The sequence below is a fragment of the Chiloscyllium plagiosum genome, unplaced genomic scaffold, assembly GCF_037043375.1.
Source record: "Chiloscyllium plagiosum isolate Xiang-an unplaced genomic scaffold, Cpla_swu_hap1 HiC_scaffold_4, whole genome shotgun sequence".
Classification (NCBI taxonomy): domain Eukaryota; kingdom Metazoa; phylum Chordata; class Chondrichthyes; order Orectolobiformes; family Hemiscylliidae; genus Chiloscyllium; species Chiloscyllium plagiosum.
The window spans coordinates 53,422,523-53,437,119 of record NW_028270142.1 but is presented as its reverse complement, the minus strand read 5'-3'; the positions used below and the strand labels follow the sequence as shown (position 1 = coordinate 53,437,119).

Below are 14,597 nucleotides of genomic sequence, written 5' to 3'. Positions count from 1 at the left end.
CTGTTAAGTCTTTCATCTTTTAGAATGGGTGGCAGGTTTTGGTTCATTAATATGTAAATCCCAGAACTTCTTTTAAGTCACATTCTCGAGATAACTTAAGATTTTATAAAAAAAAGTGACATCTCAGCTCAGACAATGCATTAAAGGTGAGGTTAAGAGTCTGTCTGTATCCCAAGCTTGAGTCAGACTGGCTCTGTTTCGAAAGGAGTAATTTATAAAATGTTATATGGATTGACTGCCTGCAGGTTGTCTGCTTTTTGAACAAAAATAGAATGTATCTGCAAACAAAATTCTGCAAATGCAAATTCACCCCATTCTTGTGTGTGCGCACATACACACGTGTGTGTGCATGTGAGAAAGAGAAAGGGAGGGAGAGAGAGAGAGACAGCATGTGAGTGTGTGCGTGGGTGTGAGTGCGCAGGAGACAGAGTGTGTGTTTGCGTGTGTGCATGCTTGGTAGAATGTATGCGTGAGTATGACGGAGTGTAAGCATGTGTGAGCATGGGTGTGAGTGTGAGGGCATCCGTGTGTGTGTCTGAGAGAGGGAGTGTGTGCATGAGAGAGGGTCGGCGTGAGTGTGAGAGAGAGTGAGAGTGAGAGTGAGAGTGAGAGTGTGAGTGAGAGTGTGAGTGAGAGAGAGAGAGTATAGTGTAGTGTGACATGAACCCAAGGTCCCAGTTGAGATCAATGCAGGCAATCAATCCATACAACATTTTATAAATTCCGACTTTGGAATTAGAACCCGTCTGACTCAAGACTGGGATACAGATAGAGACAGACCCTAACCTCACACCTTTTTTCTTGTAAATATATTTATTAGCAAATTTTTTTTAACTTTAGAAGCATATGAAATTATTGAAAAATACAATCAATTACAAATCTCAGTATAATAAAAAGAAAACAAACAAAAACAATACTACTGTCTCCTAACTATTAACTTACCCTCTAATACAAAACAAACCCTAACACTATACAAAACAACACCGAAAAAAAAAGACAGAAAAACAAAAAAAAAAACAAAATAAACTCAAAGTACAGTACAGCTATGCTCGGCACAAAGCTCCCAAACAGAGGAACGGGAGCATTGTATATATACCCGTATGAACTCAGGAGACCCCCTCCAGGGCTTGACAAATCTAACCATCCTGGTTAAACAAACACCCTAGTTAAGACAACTGGCAAATCTGTTTCCAAATAACTCAAGTAGGGCTGCCATGTATTATAAAAATGGTCTGTTGAGTGGTGCACCATGTTTGTAAAAAGGTCCAATGGAATGTGCTCCAAAATTAATTTGTCATCCCAGCAAGCCCGGCATGTTCTCATACACCCAATTCATCAGAATATTCTTCCGTGCATAGTCTGCAAGAATATTAAATAGTTTCTTCCCATGCCCGCCTAAAGATGGTAAATTCGGTAGACCTAAGAGGAGAGATATCAGGTCTACTTTGACTTCAGTCCTCAATACCCTCCCTATCTCTCCCACCACAGCGCTTCAATAAACACGGAGCCTGTGGCATGTCCAGAAGCAATGGGTAAGAGTACCTACACTTATTTTACATTTGGGGCACACTGAAGATGCCCCATTTTTAAACTTCACCAGACGGTCTGGTACCAGATCAGCCCTGTGCAGAACTTATAACTATGTAGCACATGTCCTATTACAGATTGAGATCTTTCGCGTATTCGCCCATATGTTCTCCCATGTTTCAGAAGAGATCTCCGCTCCTAGCTCTTGCTCCCAGACCTGACATAACCGGTTAATATCCTGCCAGGCCCTGCCATCTAGCAGGCAATAGAGGGCACTAACCGAAAGGGTGCTAACCTCACACTTTTAATACATTGTCTGAGCTGAGACGTTACTTTTTTCATAAAACCTTAAGTTATCTCCAGAATGTGACTTAAAAGAAGTTCTGGGATTTACATATTAATGAAGCGAAACCTGCAACCCATTCTAAAAGATGAAAGACTTAACAGCAATCTAGGCTTGTTCAATAATCATTTTAATGCATGACACTGTAATCTTTTGCAATAAAGTCTGTGTCTTATGATCCTGCCCCAATAGTTACCTGATGAAGGAGCAGCACTCTGATAAACCCGTTGGACTATAACCTGGTGTTCCGTGATTTTTAATGTTGTCCACCCCAGTCCAACACCAGCACCTCCACATCATACTTTCAAAAGGATAATAATCTTTGTTAAAATACCAGAGAAAGAATTCCATATAAGTAAGCAGTTGTACAGTACGTGTTATTGCTCCAGTCAAAACTAGTCAGGCTTGACCACACTCTTTTGACATTTTGCAGTTGACTACACAATTATGGCATCTGCATAGTACAAGGTCAAATAGGGAATTGAACGATCAATCACTCAAAAACAATAATTAGAAATAAAAATTGGTCCTTGGTTAAATTCTTGCAATATATTCTCCATTCAAAGAAATAGGATTTGCTTTTTTTGAGATCGGTTATCTTGGGGGCACAGTGCCTTAGTGGTTAGCACTGCTCCCTCACAGCACCATGAACTTAGGTTTGATTTCACCCATGAGCGACTGCCTGTGTGGAGCTTCCACATAATGTGTATGGGTTTCCTCCCAAGGTGTACAGATCAGGTGGACTGGCCATGCTAAATTGCCCATCGTGTCCAGAGATGTGCTGGCGAGGTGAATTAGCCATGGGAAATGCAGGGTTACAGAGATAGTTTTGGTGGGGGTGTAATCTGGATGGGATGTTCTTCGGAGGATCAGTTTGGATTCATTGGGCCAAATGGCCTACTTCCACACTATAGAGATTCTATGCTCAGTTTGGAAAGCCCATATACTAAAACAGTCTGCAATAAGCATGTGCTAAAGATCAATTCACCTCTTGTTTTGAATTTTTGCTTTTATTGCTCGCTGCAGGTACTTTTTCCTTCAAATCTGTGAGTGCTTTATCATCAATAATCCCATCTGGTGGCACTCCATTAGAACAGCTGTTGGATTCCTAGAACAGAATTATATTTTACACCTTAACACACTTTGACCTGACACTGTGGATGAATTACCCTAGGTGATATCACAATTTTAAAGTTTTTCAAAAAAATACGCTGCTGTACATATCTTGCATACTTCCTTTCATGACTGCTTTGCTTATTTCAAGGGACAAATTTTGGGTCCTAACTGAGTTGTTTGTGCCTCAAAGCAGGGTCATAACAGGATCAAAATGGGAGCAGAGGCCTTACTACCTTATAGACCCTTTTATCCAGCCATTGACATTTCTGGGCAAACTATGATTCTGACCGCTGAAGCTTCTGCTAAAGACAGATGAGTTTCGTGAATAACGTAAATTAAAGTCAACTGACATCAGGTTAGGTTAGAGTTGTATGAAGAAATTCAGAGTCTAGTGTCATTCATCACTGACATCTCTGTTACAATTGATTCTTGCACCTGCCCACATACGAGCAATAAGAACTTTGGAAGCAAGTATTTGATTGAAATTTAAAATGGGTTCTTAGCTCCATTTAGCTGGAAGCACTCACTTTTACTGCAATTGTTGAAGGTTTAGACTACAAACAGTTTCTAATGTTTAACCTCCATGAGTGATGCATTAACGTTTGCTCCCACTATAAACTCCTGCTGACTTTCCCTACTGATATTTTCATCTATCTTTCCCTTTAAAGGTTCATCAGTCTCATCACTATTTATGCCACAGATCGGGCAGCTGTCTGTAAAGGAAGATGGTTCAACCTGATGATGCTGTTCATTCTAATAAGGCTCAAACATGAAAATGGGTCAGGCTCAACTATCCATTAAACTCCAATATACTTTTGGTTTAAATCATGGCAGTATAGATAGATGTTTCATAGAATGGATAAGACTACTGTTCAGGTACACAAGAGTAGGAGCAGAAATGACTGCATTTGAGATGGGGACATACTCCATCAGGAGATCGCTTATTGTAATTTACAGAATCCAAATCAAAATACTCTGGTAACTACACTACTAACAGTGTTAAATACTTGACAAGTCCACCTTATTCAAGTTAGCTTAGATGAGACCACTAAATTTAAGACACAATCTCTAACAATACAGATAAATTTATGTTACAATTTGATTAGGAGCAATAACATTTTAGTTTAATATTTCAGAGCAGGAAATTTTGCTGAACCTGTATTAAACACTTGTTAGATATCAACTGGAATAGTGTGTGCAGTTGTTGGTACAACACTATTCTCAGGTTAGAAATGTAAAACTAGCTACTTTGCTTATACTCTAGCATCTATAATTAATGTGGGGTAAATACAAGATCAAAGACAAACTGTTCAAATTCCCCACAGAATGCATCAAACAGGAGGTGCAATTAAGACAGATTCCACTGATTCCTCAGCAATCCACTGACATGTTAGTGACATTGTAAGTTTCCAAATTCTAATAAAACATTGCCTCTTTCACAGGTACAACAAAATGTAATTTCTGAAGACATAGTCACTGAATTTCTTCATACAACACTAACTGAACCTGAGTTAAGGACTGCTCACCTCCCATTTGTTCAAACTCTTCTCCCAAGACTGCATTCTCCAGTATTCTGAGACTGCCTGCAAGTACCTAATTTGTGCTCAACTTCAGCAAACTAGCTTCACTGAGCTGGTGCTGCCTAAACTTCTCTGAGAGCCAAAACAGAGCCTTCTTTTCCAGCTGAACAAACCGACATCTCTGATCAGGTCAGTGCAGATCAAAGGTTGAATGACTGATACCTGCAGTTCATAGCTTTTCTCGATTTCATTATAATCTTTCTAGTTAAGACCCAGTGTCTGCCTCTGTTATGGGGGTACATTGCTCTGTAAAGGGTGCACTTCTGGGCCTCCCATTGCTAGAAATCTTACTACACTATAAAGGTGATTAACCCATGCCATAGGGGTGAAAGCTCTGCACACATATTCACTTCCATCAGTGATATGCTGTAATCTTCCCCCTCCTTCATGTAAAACTAGCATCCAAAGACTGAATAAAAACATAAATTAGTTTTGATTTTATATTTTGCTACACGATATTATAGAAATTGATTGGCTTGCAAGGTTTAGCACACCTTAATAAGCAAAAAATGCTCCCTGGGAGCATGACTGTGGAACTGCCATAAAATGGAAAAACAATGTCTGTTTGAACTTAAGAGTCATAGAGTCAAACAACATAGAAAAAGACTCTTCAGTCCAACTCATCCATGCCAACCAAGTTTCCTAAACTAAACCAGTCCCACCTGCCTGCATTTAGTCCATATCCCTCTAAATCTCTCCTATTCATGTACTCATCCAAATGTCTTTTAGTTATTGCAACTATACCTGCATCTACCATTTCCTCTGGCAGTTCACCCTGTATGTGAAAACGTTGTGCCTCAGATACCTTTAAATCTTTCTCCTCTCCCCTTAAAAATATGCCCTCCAGTTCTGAACTCCCCTACACCTTGTTCATCTTACCAAAATTTAACATCTCACATTTATCCAAATTCAACTCCATCAGCCACTCCTCAGCCCATTAGCCCATTTGATCAAGATCTCTTTGTAATTTTAGATAATCTTCTTCAGTGTCCACTATACCATCAATTTTGGTGTCATCTGCAAGCCTGTTAACCATGCTTCCTAAAGTCTCATCCAAATCATTTACATAAATGACAACAACAGTGGACTCAGCACCAATCCCTGTGGAACACCACTGGTCGCCAGCCAAGAGTCCAATAAGTAATCTTCCATCACCCACCCTCTGTCAAGCCAATGCTCTTGCTTTCCTTTTAATCACATTTACTCTGTCATATGAAACGGACTGGTAAGCTGCTGTGGTTCTGTTCGCCGAGCTGGAAGTTTTTGTTGCAAACGTTTCGTCCCCTGGCTAGGCGACATCATCAGTGCTTGGGAGCCTCCTGCGAAGCGCTTCTTTGATGTTACCTCCGGTGTTTATAGTGGTCTGTCCCTGCCGCTTCCGGTTGTCAGTTTCACCTGTCCGCTGTAGTGGTTGGTATATTGGGTCCAGGTCGATGTGTTTGTTGATGGAGTTTGTGGATGAATGCCATGCCTCTAGGAATTCCCTGGCTGTTCTCTGTCTGGCTTGCCCTATGATAGTAGTGTTGTCCCAGTCGAGTTCATGTTGCTTGTTGTCTGCGTGTGTGGCTACTAAGGATAGCTGGTCGTGTCGTTTCGTGGCTAGTTGATGTTCATGTATGCGGATTGTTAGCGGTCTTCCTGTTTGTCCTATATAGTGTTTAGTGCAGTCCTTGCATGGTATTTTGTACACTACATTCGTCTTGCTCATGTTGGGTATCGGGTCCTTCGTTCTGGTGAGTTGCTGTCTGAGCGTGGCTGTTGGTTTGTGTGCCGTTATGAGTCCTAGGGGTCGCAGTAGTCTGGCTGTCAGTTCCGAGATGCTCCTGATGTATGGTATTGTGGCTAGTCCTTTTGGTTGTGGTATGTCCTCGTTCCGTGGTCTTTCTCTTAGGCATCTGTTGATGAAGTTGCCCGGGTATCCGTTTTTGGCGAGTACCTTGTATAGGTGTTCCTCTTCTTCTTTTTGCAGTTCTGGTGTACAGCAGTGTGTTGTGGCCCTTTTGAATAGTATCCTGATACAGCTTCGTTTGTGTGTGTTGGGGTGGTTACTTTCATAGTTTAGGACTTGGTCTGTGTGTGTGGCTTTCCTGTATACCCTTGTAGTGAATTCTCCGTTCGGTGTTCTCTGTACCATCACGTCTAGGAATGGGAGTTGGCTATCCTGTTCTTCTTCTCTCATGAATCACCGAACGGAGAATACCATACATCAGGAGCATCTCGGAACTGACTGCCAGGCTACTGCGACCACTAGGACTCATAACGGCACACAAACTAACAGCCACGCTCAGACAGCAACTCACCAGAACGAAGGACCCGATACCCAACATGAGCAAGACGAATGTAGTGTACAAAATACCATGCAAGGACTGCACTAAACACTATATAGGACAAACAGGAAGACAGCTAACAATCCACATACATGAACATCAACTAGCCACGAAACGACAAGACCAGCTATCCTTAGCAGCCACACACGCAGACAACAAGCAACATGAATTCGACTGGGACAACACTACTATCATAGGGCAAGCCAGACAGAGAACAGCCAGGGAATTCCTAGAGGCATGGCATTCATCCACAAACTCCATCAACAAACACATCGACCTGGACCCAATATACCAACCACTACAGCGGACAGCTGAAACTGACAACCGGAAGCAGCAGGGACAGACCACTATAAACACCGGAGGAAACATCAAAGAAGCGCTTCGCAGGAGGCTCCGAAGCACTGATGATGTCGCCTAGCCAGGGGACGAAACGTTTGCAACAAAAACTTCCAGCTCGGCGAACAGAACCACAGCAACGAGCACCCGAGCTACAAATCTTCGCACAAACTTTGAACTGGTAAGCTAGAGGAGATACTTGTTAGGAAGGAAGATGTGTTGGGCATTTTGAAAAACTTGAGGATAGACAAGTCCCCCGGGCCTGACGGGATATATCCTAGGATTATGAGGGAAGCATGAGAGGAAATTGCAGAACCGTTGGCAATGATCTTTTCGTCTTCACTGTCAATGGGGATGGTGCCAGGGGACTGGAGAGTGGCAAATGTTGTGCCCCTGTTCAAAAAAGGGAACAGGGATAACCCCGGGAATTACAGGCCAGTTAGTCTTACTTCGATGGTAGGCAAAGTGACAGAAAGGGTACTGAGGGATAGGATTTATGAGTATCTAGAAAGACATTGCTTGATTAGGGACAGCCAGCACGGATTTGTGAGGGGTAGGTCTTGCCTTACAAGTCTTATTGAATTCTTTGAGGAGGTAACCAAGCATGTGGATGAAGGTAGAGCAGTGGATATAGTGTACATGGATTTTAGTAAGGCATTTGATAAGGTTCCCCATGGTAGGCTTATGTGGAAAGTCAGGAGGCATGGGATAGTGGGAAGTTTGGCCAGTTGGATAGAGAAGGTAACCGGTCGAAGTCAGAGAGTGGTGGTAGATGGTAAATATTCAGCTTGGAGCCCAGTTACAAGCGGAGTTCCGCAGGGATCGGTTCTGGGTCCTCTGCTGTTTGTAATTTTTATTAATGACTTGGAAGAGGGAGTCGAAGGGTGGGTCATTAAATTTGCAGATGATACGAAGATTGGTGGAGTTGTGGATAGCGAGGAGGGCTGTTGTTGGCTGCAAAGGGACTTAGATATGATGCAGAACTTGGCTGAGGAGTGGCAGATGGAGTTCAACCGAGTCAAGTGTGAGGTTGTCCATTTTGGAAGGACAAATAAGAATGCGGAATACAGGGTTAACGGTAGGGTTCTTAGTAAGGTGGAGGAGCAGAGGGATCTTGGGCTCTATGTTCATAGATCTTTGAAAGTTGTCACTCAGGTGGATAGAGCTTGTAAAAAGGCCTATGGTGTATTAGCGTTCATTAGCAGAGGGATTGAATTCAAGAGTCGTGAAGTGATGTTGCAGCTGTACAGGACTTTGGTAAGGCCACAATTGGAGTACTGTGTGCAGTTCTGGTCACCTCATTTTGTGGAAAGATGTGGAAGCTTTGGAGAGGGTGCAGAGAAGATTTACCAGGATGTTGTCTGGAATGGAGAATAGGTTGTACGAGGATAGGTTGAGAGTGCTAGGCCTTTTCTCATTGGAATGGCGAAGGATGAGGGGTGACTTGATAGAGGTATATAAGATGATGAGGGGAATAAATAGAGTAGACAGTCAGAAACCTTTTCCCCCCCGAGTACAACAGAGTGTTACAAGGGGACATAAATTTAAGGTGAAGTGTGGAAGGTATAGGGGGGATTGTCAGGGGTGGGTTCTTTACCCAGAGAGTGGTGGGGGCATGAATGCGCTGCCTGTGGGAGTGGCAGAGTCAGAATCATTGGTGACCTTTAAGCAGCAATTGGATAGGTACATGGATAGGTGCTTAAGCTAGGACAAATGTTCAGCACAACATTGTGGGCCGAAGGGCCTGTTCTGTGCTGTATTGTTCTATGTTCTATTAAAACAAGATGCCAACTGCATGTTTTTTCACTTGAAAATGTAACTTTGACTACTGGGTTGGTATGATGATCAAAATTTCAAATTCTGTTTTTAATTACCCGGGAAATAATTATTCCTTCCATCGATGAGAGAATGACATCTATTTTGGAGAGTATTTGACTAGTTCGCCTTACGCAGACAGAATTGGCACAATCTCCCTTGTCAGAAGGTCCTTTGGTAGATAAATCAGAGTGCACCAACTTCATATCCTAGGTGAAAACATAGCAATTAAACAATCTTTGCTTTGAAAGCAAATGGAGAGCCAAATGATAGCAGTGAAAGCAATTTTTTAAGAAAATTCTCATTACATGTCTGAGGCAGCATTTAATGACTGAGAAATCAATCTCAACTCTTTTTATGAAAGCAGATGCTGTGCAATTGAATTACTTGCAAGTACACTTAAGAATTGGTCAATCAGTGAAAAAACGGAGTTGCATACATGCCAGACTGGATAAAAGTGGCACACAATGACCATGAAACCACTACTGGTTGTAAGGAAAAACCTATCTGATTCACTCACATCCTCTAGGGAAGGGTAGAATCCAGTCTGACCTATGTGTAACTCCAGACCAACAGCAATATTATTGGCTCTTAACTGCCATCTGGGAAACTAGAGATGGGCAATATATACCTGCCCAGCCATTGATGCTCACATCCCATTCATGGTTTGTTAAAAAATCCCATTGGTGAAGGCATTAGTGAATTACATAATTTATTTTCCTCTCATCCAGTGCTAACTCACAAATTACCTAACCTAGTGAATTCAACTTCATAGCTTGCCATGGATAAATTTGAATTCATGATTTGCAAGTTGCTAGTCTAGTATATAAATACTAAAATACTGTGAATCCATTTAAACTAAGGTCATAATTATATCATTTTAACAGGAGTGAGTAAAATAACATGATAATTGTGCACAGTTCCATCCAACCAGAATGATACCACGGTAAAGTGAATCAGCTACCATTAGAAAGTTAAAACGCCAAAATGAAAACACATTTTTAAGAATATTTTTTGCTGTTTAATTAGTATAAAACTATAACTTTGAACCTTCCCGTGTTAGAAAATAACACCGAGTTCCACATAGCACATGGTATGGATGGGAACTTCATTACCGAAATCATCAAGTGGAGAAGGATCTCCATCTTGTTTTATCCTATGCATCACCTTTGGCATTTTATTAGCCTTTTAATACTCTCGTCCATATTATTCTGAAAACAGTGTATCTGATTTTTAAAATGCAGACCCTTTCAGCTTCCTCTGCGGATAGATTCAAAATTCAAATGGCTGTATTTTATCCTATCTTAGGTCCTGCTGCTCTGTCAGGCATTGGGTCCTGGCTTCAGACACATGAGATTTAAAGTTGTTATTGTGGTTTTCAAATCTTTCCACAGCACTGCTCGTGAGTAAACTTCATTAAAACCTTAAAATAATTTTGCCAAAAATGCAGAGTCCTCCAAATGTGGCATTTGTCTATATCACACCACTATTATTCGACAACCCTACCACCCCCCTCAACCCCAAAAGAAGAACCCCTTCTACCCCCCCATCACTAATGGATCCTTCAGCTTCCCCAACCTACTCATTGAAAATACTTCATTCACCCTTCACCTTTGCAAACATCTCAATAAGCCCAGTTTCATTCCATCAATCTTTTGGCCACCTCTCCCACATTAATTAGTTTGAAGTCTGCTCCTTTTCAGATTTCCCATATGTAAAACACAACAGGACAGCTTGTTACAGTGAAGATACAATATCGGTTGTTATGGTTGATTTCTTCTAACATTAGAAAAACAAACATTTTGAATAAAGTGTAAGGAAGGAGTACATTAAACATCAACTGTCTAAAACCACCAGTTGTACTTCCTTAAAAGAAATATATTTAACATCTCACCAGGATAATGTTAGCCAGCATTTTCATGCTTTGTTTGATTTCTTTTTCTCTCTTTTTGGAAGTGTCTTTCAATGCATTCATTTCTGTTTTCAACGTCTGCATCACAATATTGGTTTGCCTTTCCTAACCAAAACACAATGTATTAAAAAAAAAGAGGAAAAAATGTAAAATTTGTTTACATTTTCCACATAACTTTGCTTTCCTTCTTGAATTTACTATACTTCTTGGATTCCCTCTGCAAACAGAGCATTTATGTTCAAAATATTTCTGTGAATCTGCAAGATAAAACAAAATAGCTTAGGAGTCCTGTAAACATCCAGAGGTATTTGGAGTCAGACTCTTTCACTGTCGTTTAAAAGTGTAACATATTTCAAAATTCTATAGGGTTTCATGTTAATAATTGTCTATGTGCCAAATCCCAACATATTCCCCCATCTTAAAAGCTCTTAAATATCTTGAAGGAAAGAAGTATTCCTTACAGTTCATTTCTATTCAGTATACAGCTTACTAACAACTTAACATGACTAATTGGTATAAAATACCACTGTCCGTATGATAATTTCCTCATTAACGACAGGCACAAAAAATTCTAACTTAAATTTTTTTTTTTTAAAAAGTTCCTGTTCTGCCTCACTGCGTACGTAAGATAAATGGTACAGATCAAGGCTATTCAGCCCAACTTGCTCATGCTGAGTTTTATGTTATATTCTAACCTCCTGCCATTTTCTTGTTCATCCAAATGGAATTCATTAACAAAGAAGCAGAGTCATTAAACAACCACTTCATGTTAGGAAGGCAAAGAAAATTTGTCTGAAACAACACAGAAGCATGAAGGAGTTTAGTGGGGAAGATGCTGGAGGGATATTTGCTATGGTTGAGGAGCTTATAAATAGGACCAGTCTTAGAATAAGAGGATGAGGTAAAAACAATAACTGCAGATGCTGGAAACCAGATTCTGGGTCAGTGGTGCTGGAAGAGCACAGCAATTCAGGCAGCATCCAACTGCCTGAATTGCTTAGAATAAGAGGATGTCAACACTAGAACCAAGATGGAGAAAAATGTCTTCACTTAGCAGCTTCTGACTCTTTAGAAATTCTCTATCACAGAGACCTGCGTAGTCATTGAATATATTCATGATGGATACCAACAGAATTAAAGCGTACAGGATAGTGCAGGGAAGTGGATTTGAGGTACAGGTTGGTCTGCTGTAATGTGATAGTTGCATTCCTCTACAACTTCATATTATAGAAAATCACACTATGTAAAACCACCAGGGAAAATAGCATGGAAGATTGCTACAGAAAACTGCTATGCCTTTTAGTAGAAAGTTCATGTTATTCAAATAGTGTCCACAATTCCTCAATCACATTACAGCTAATCCAATGACAAAACAGGCGTTGAAAAGACCTGTATATCAGTCTTATTGAATGGTAGGAAGAACTTGAAACACCGTTTAACCAACTCCTGCTTGTATTTATGCTTCAAATTTCAAAGTTTCATGCTAATCCTTGATTTAAATTTTGCTGCATTCCTCCACAATTTCTCTGTGAGGTAAGTTTTCTGCAGGCTATGTTCCTGCTGAAACTGTCGACAACCAAGCCAGATGGATCTTCCCGAACTGATTTTAATTTAATGTGCACATCAAGTAATTTGCAGTTAAAACATGGGGGCTCATAACTGACATCCTGGCTGGGCAGACAAGCAGAACATCTGCCACAGTAATAACTTTGAAAGGACCGCAGTTTGCGTTTTGGAGGGATGTAGCCATGTTCCATGGAGTCAAACAATGTTTTATCATGCAAGGATATTGAGGAGTTAAAAAACAGTAAATCGCAAAGAGGATTAGGAGACAGAACGTGGATTCTGGAAGTCATGCAGTACATGAACCACGTGTTGTGAGAGACAGTGATAAGGTGAAGCTTTCTTTGGTATTCCAAAGTTCTTATACTTTACAATCACCTGATGAAGGAGCGGTGCTCTGAAAGCTAGTGCTTCCAATTAAACTTGTTGGACTTTAACCTAATATTGGGTGTTGTCCAACACCGACATCTCCAAATCATTTGGTATTTCACTCATTTTCCTCAAAGGACAATAAAAGAGAAGACACTGCATACATTGCTCACAGGAATTCTGACTGGATGCAAATGATGACAGTACTTGTTATGAAAGTTGCAGATGCTTGGTAGCTAGCTTAAGTATGCATGTCACAAAGTCATTTCTATCAGACTGTTACACATTTACTTCTGCCTTAGGCTTTGATAACCCTAGTTAAAAATAATGAAAATATTGGCCTTTTACATTTCATGACATTTCAAAGCATTTCTCAGACAATAATATTACATTTTAAAATCCAGCCATGGTTTGGGAGATAAACACAGCAGCCAGCTTGTTCACAGCAAGCTCTCACAAATGGCAACGAGACTAATAGCCAATTAGGATTTGGCTTAACAACAGTGATAGAGGAAACCTTTGTTAAGATCCCAGCACTTCTGGGCTCATATCTGAATAGTGCCATAGCAGGCAGATAACATCATGACCTAACCCAGAGGGGAGGTGATGGTCAAGTGGCAATATCACTGGACTATTAATCCAGAGACCCAGATAATGTTTGATTCTGCCATGGCAGAGGGTGGAATTTGAAACCATTAAAAAAAAAACTGGAAGAAAGAGTCTAATGATTGTCAGAAAAAAACCCCACCGGACTCCCTAATACCCTTTAGGGAGGGAAATGGGCCATCCTTACCTGGTCTGGCCTACTCGTGACTCCAAACACACAGCCATGTAGTTGACTCTTAACTACCTCTGGGCAATTAGGGAATAAACGCTGGCCTATCCAGCAAGGCTCTCATCCCATGAGTGAATAAAAAAAAAACCTTGATTTAGCATCCCCCAACAGTGTTGTGCTTCCACACTACAGCATTGAAATATCAAGCTGGATCACATGTTCAGTTCCTTGAGGGATATTTGAAATTATGATTTTGTGACACAACTCATTAATTAAAGCTCCCTTACTTTTTCTTCCTCATGGAGCCTGTTGTGATGAATTACTATTTTTAATTATTGTATGCTATATGCCACCCTGTGAAAACAAGGTTTCTAAAGGTTTGCTACATTTGATTGTTCTAGAACATTAATTATATTCAATTATGCAAAGTTATAAAGGAGAGGTCTGTTCCAAGGGTAACAATAGGCCATTCAGAAAAGTCTTGGTGTAACTGAAGAGACAAAGGTGACAGTGAGACAAGAAGCCAGTGTATATGAAGGACAGAGAGAGAAGCAGATTTCATGTAATGCAGGGCAGTTTTAGCCATTCTATTAACAGCAACTGAACTACTACACAAGTCTGTAGCTGGGAGTCAGAGAAGTCTTGGAACAATTGAATAGCTCTGTGCAGTGAAAGCTCTGCTAAGTCCAAGAAATGGTTAAGGATTGGATTCTGGGTAATCCAAGATGGAGGACGGGAAAAATTTCTGGCTGTAAGAGCTGCTCCTTTTTTTGAGGTATTTTAGGTGTTGGAGGTGATTTCCTCAAATTCCAGGAGCAGCAATTACTGTTTTATATGCTGTTGCATTGTTTTGGAACTTTGGAAAAAAAAGTCAGAACAACAGCAGTTTTAAAAGGGAGAAGAGCAGACAAAGGAAGCACATGGTGAGGTCAGT

The 14,597-nt window shown here is 40.7% G+C and overlaps 1 protein-coding gene across 6 annotated transcripts in view; it reads right to left on the bottom strand.

The window, feature by feature from the left end:
* LOC122549185 (cancer-associated gene 1 protein homolog) overlaps window positions 1-14,597 on the bottom strand; it is a 129,802-nt gene that overhangs the window by 63,905 nt on the left and 51,300 nt on the right. For 4 of the 6 annotated variants that reach the window (XM_087985831.1, XM_087985836.1, XM_087985833.1 and 1 more), the window contains 3 exons: window positions 10,939-11,061; window positions 9,104-9,253; window positions 2,859-2,978 (listed from right to left, as the gene is read on the bottom strand). In XM_087985831.1, the coding sequence (XP_087841957.1) occupies window positions 2,859-2,978; window positions 9,104-9,253; window positions 10,939-11,061 (393 nt within the window). The remainder of the gene's footprint in view (window positions 1-2,858; window positions 2,979-9,103; window positions 9,254-10,938; window positions 11,062-14,597) is intronic. The other 2 variants (XM_087985832.1, XM_087985834.1) reach the window with 2 other exon arrangements.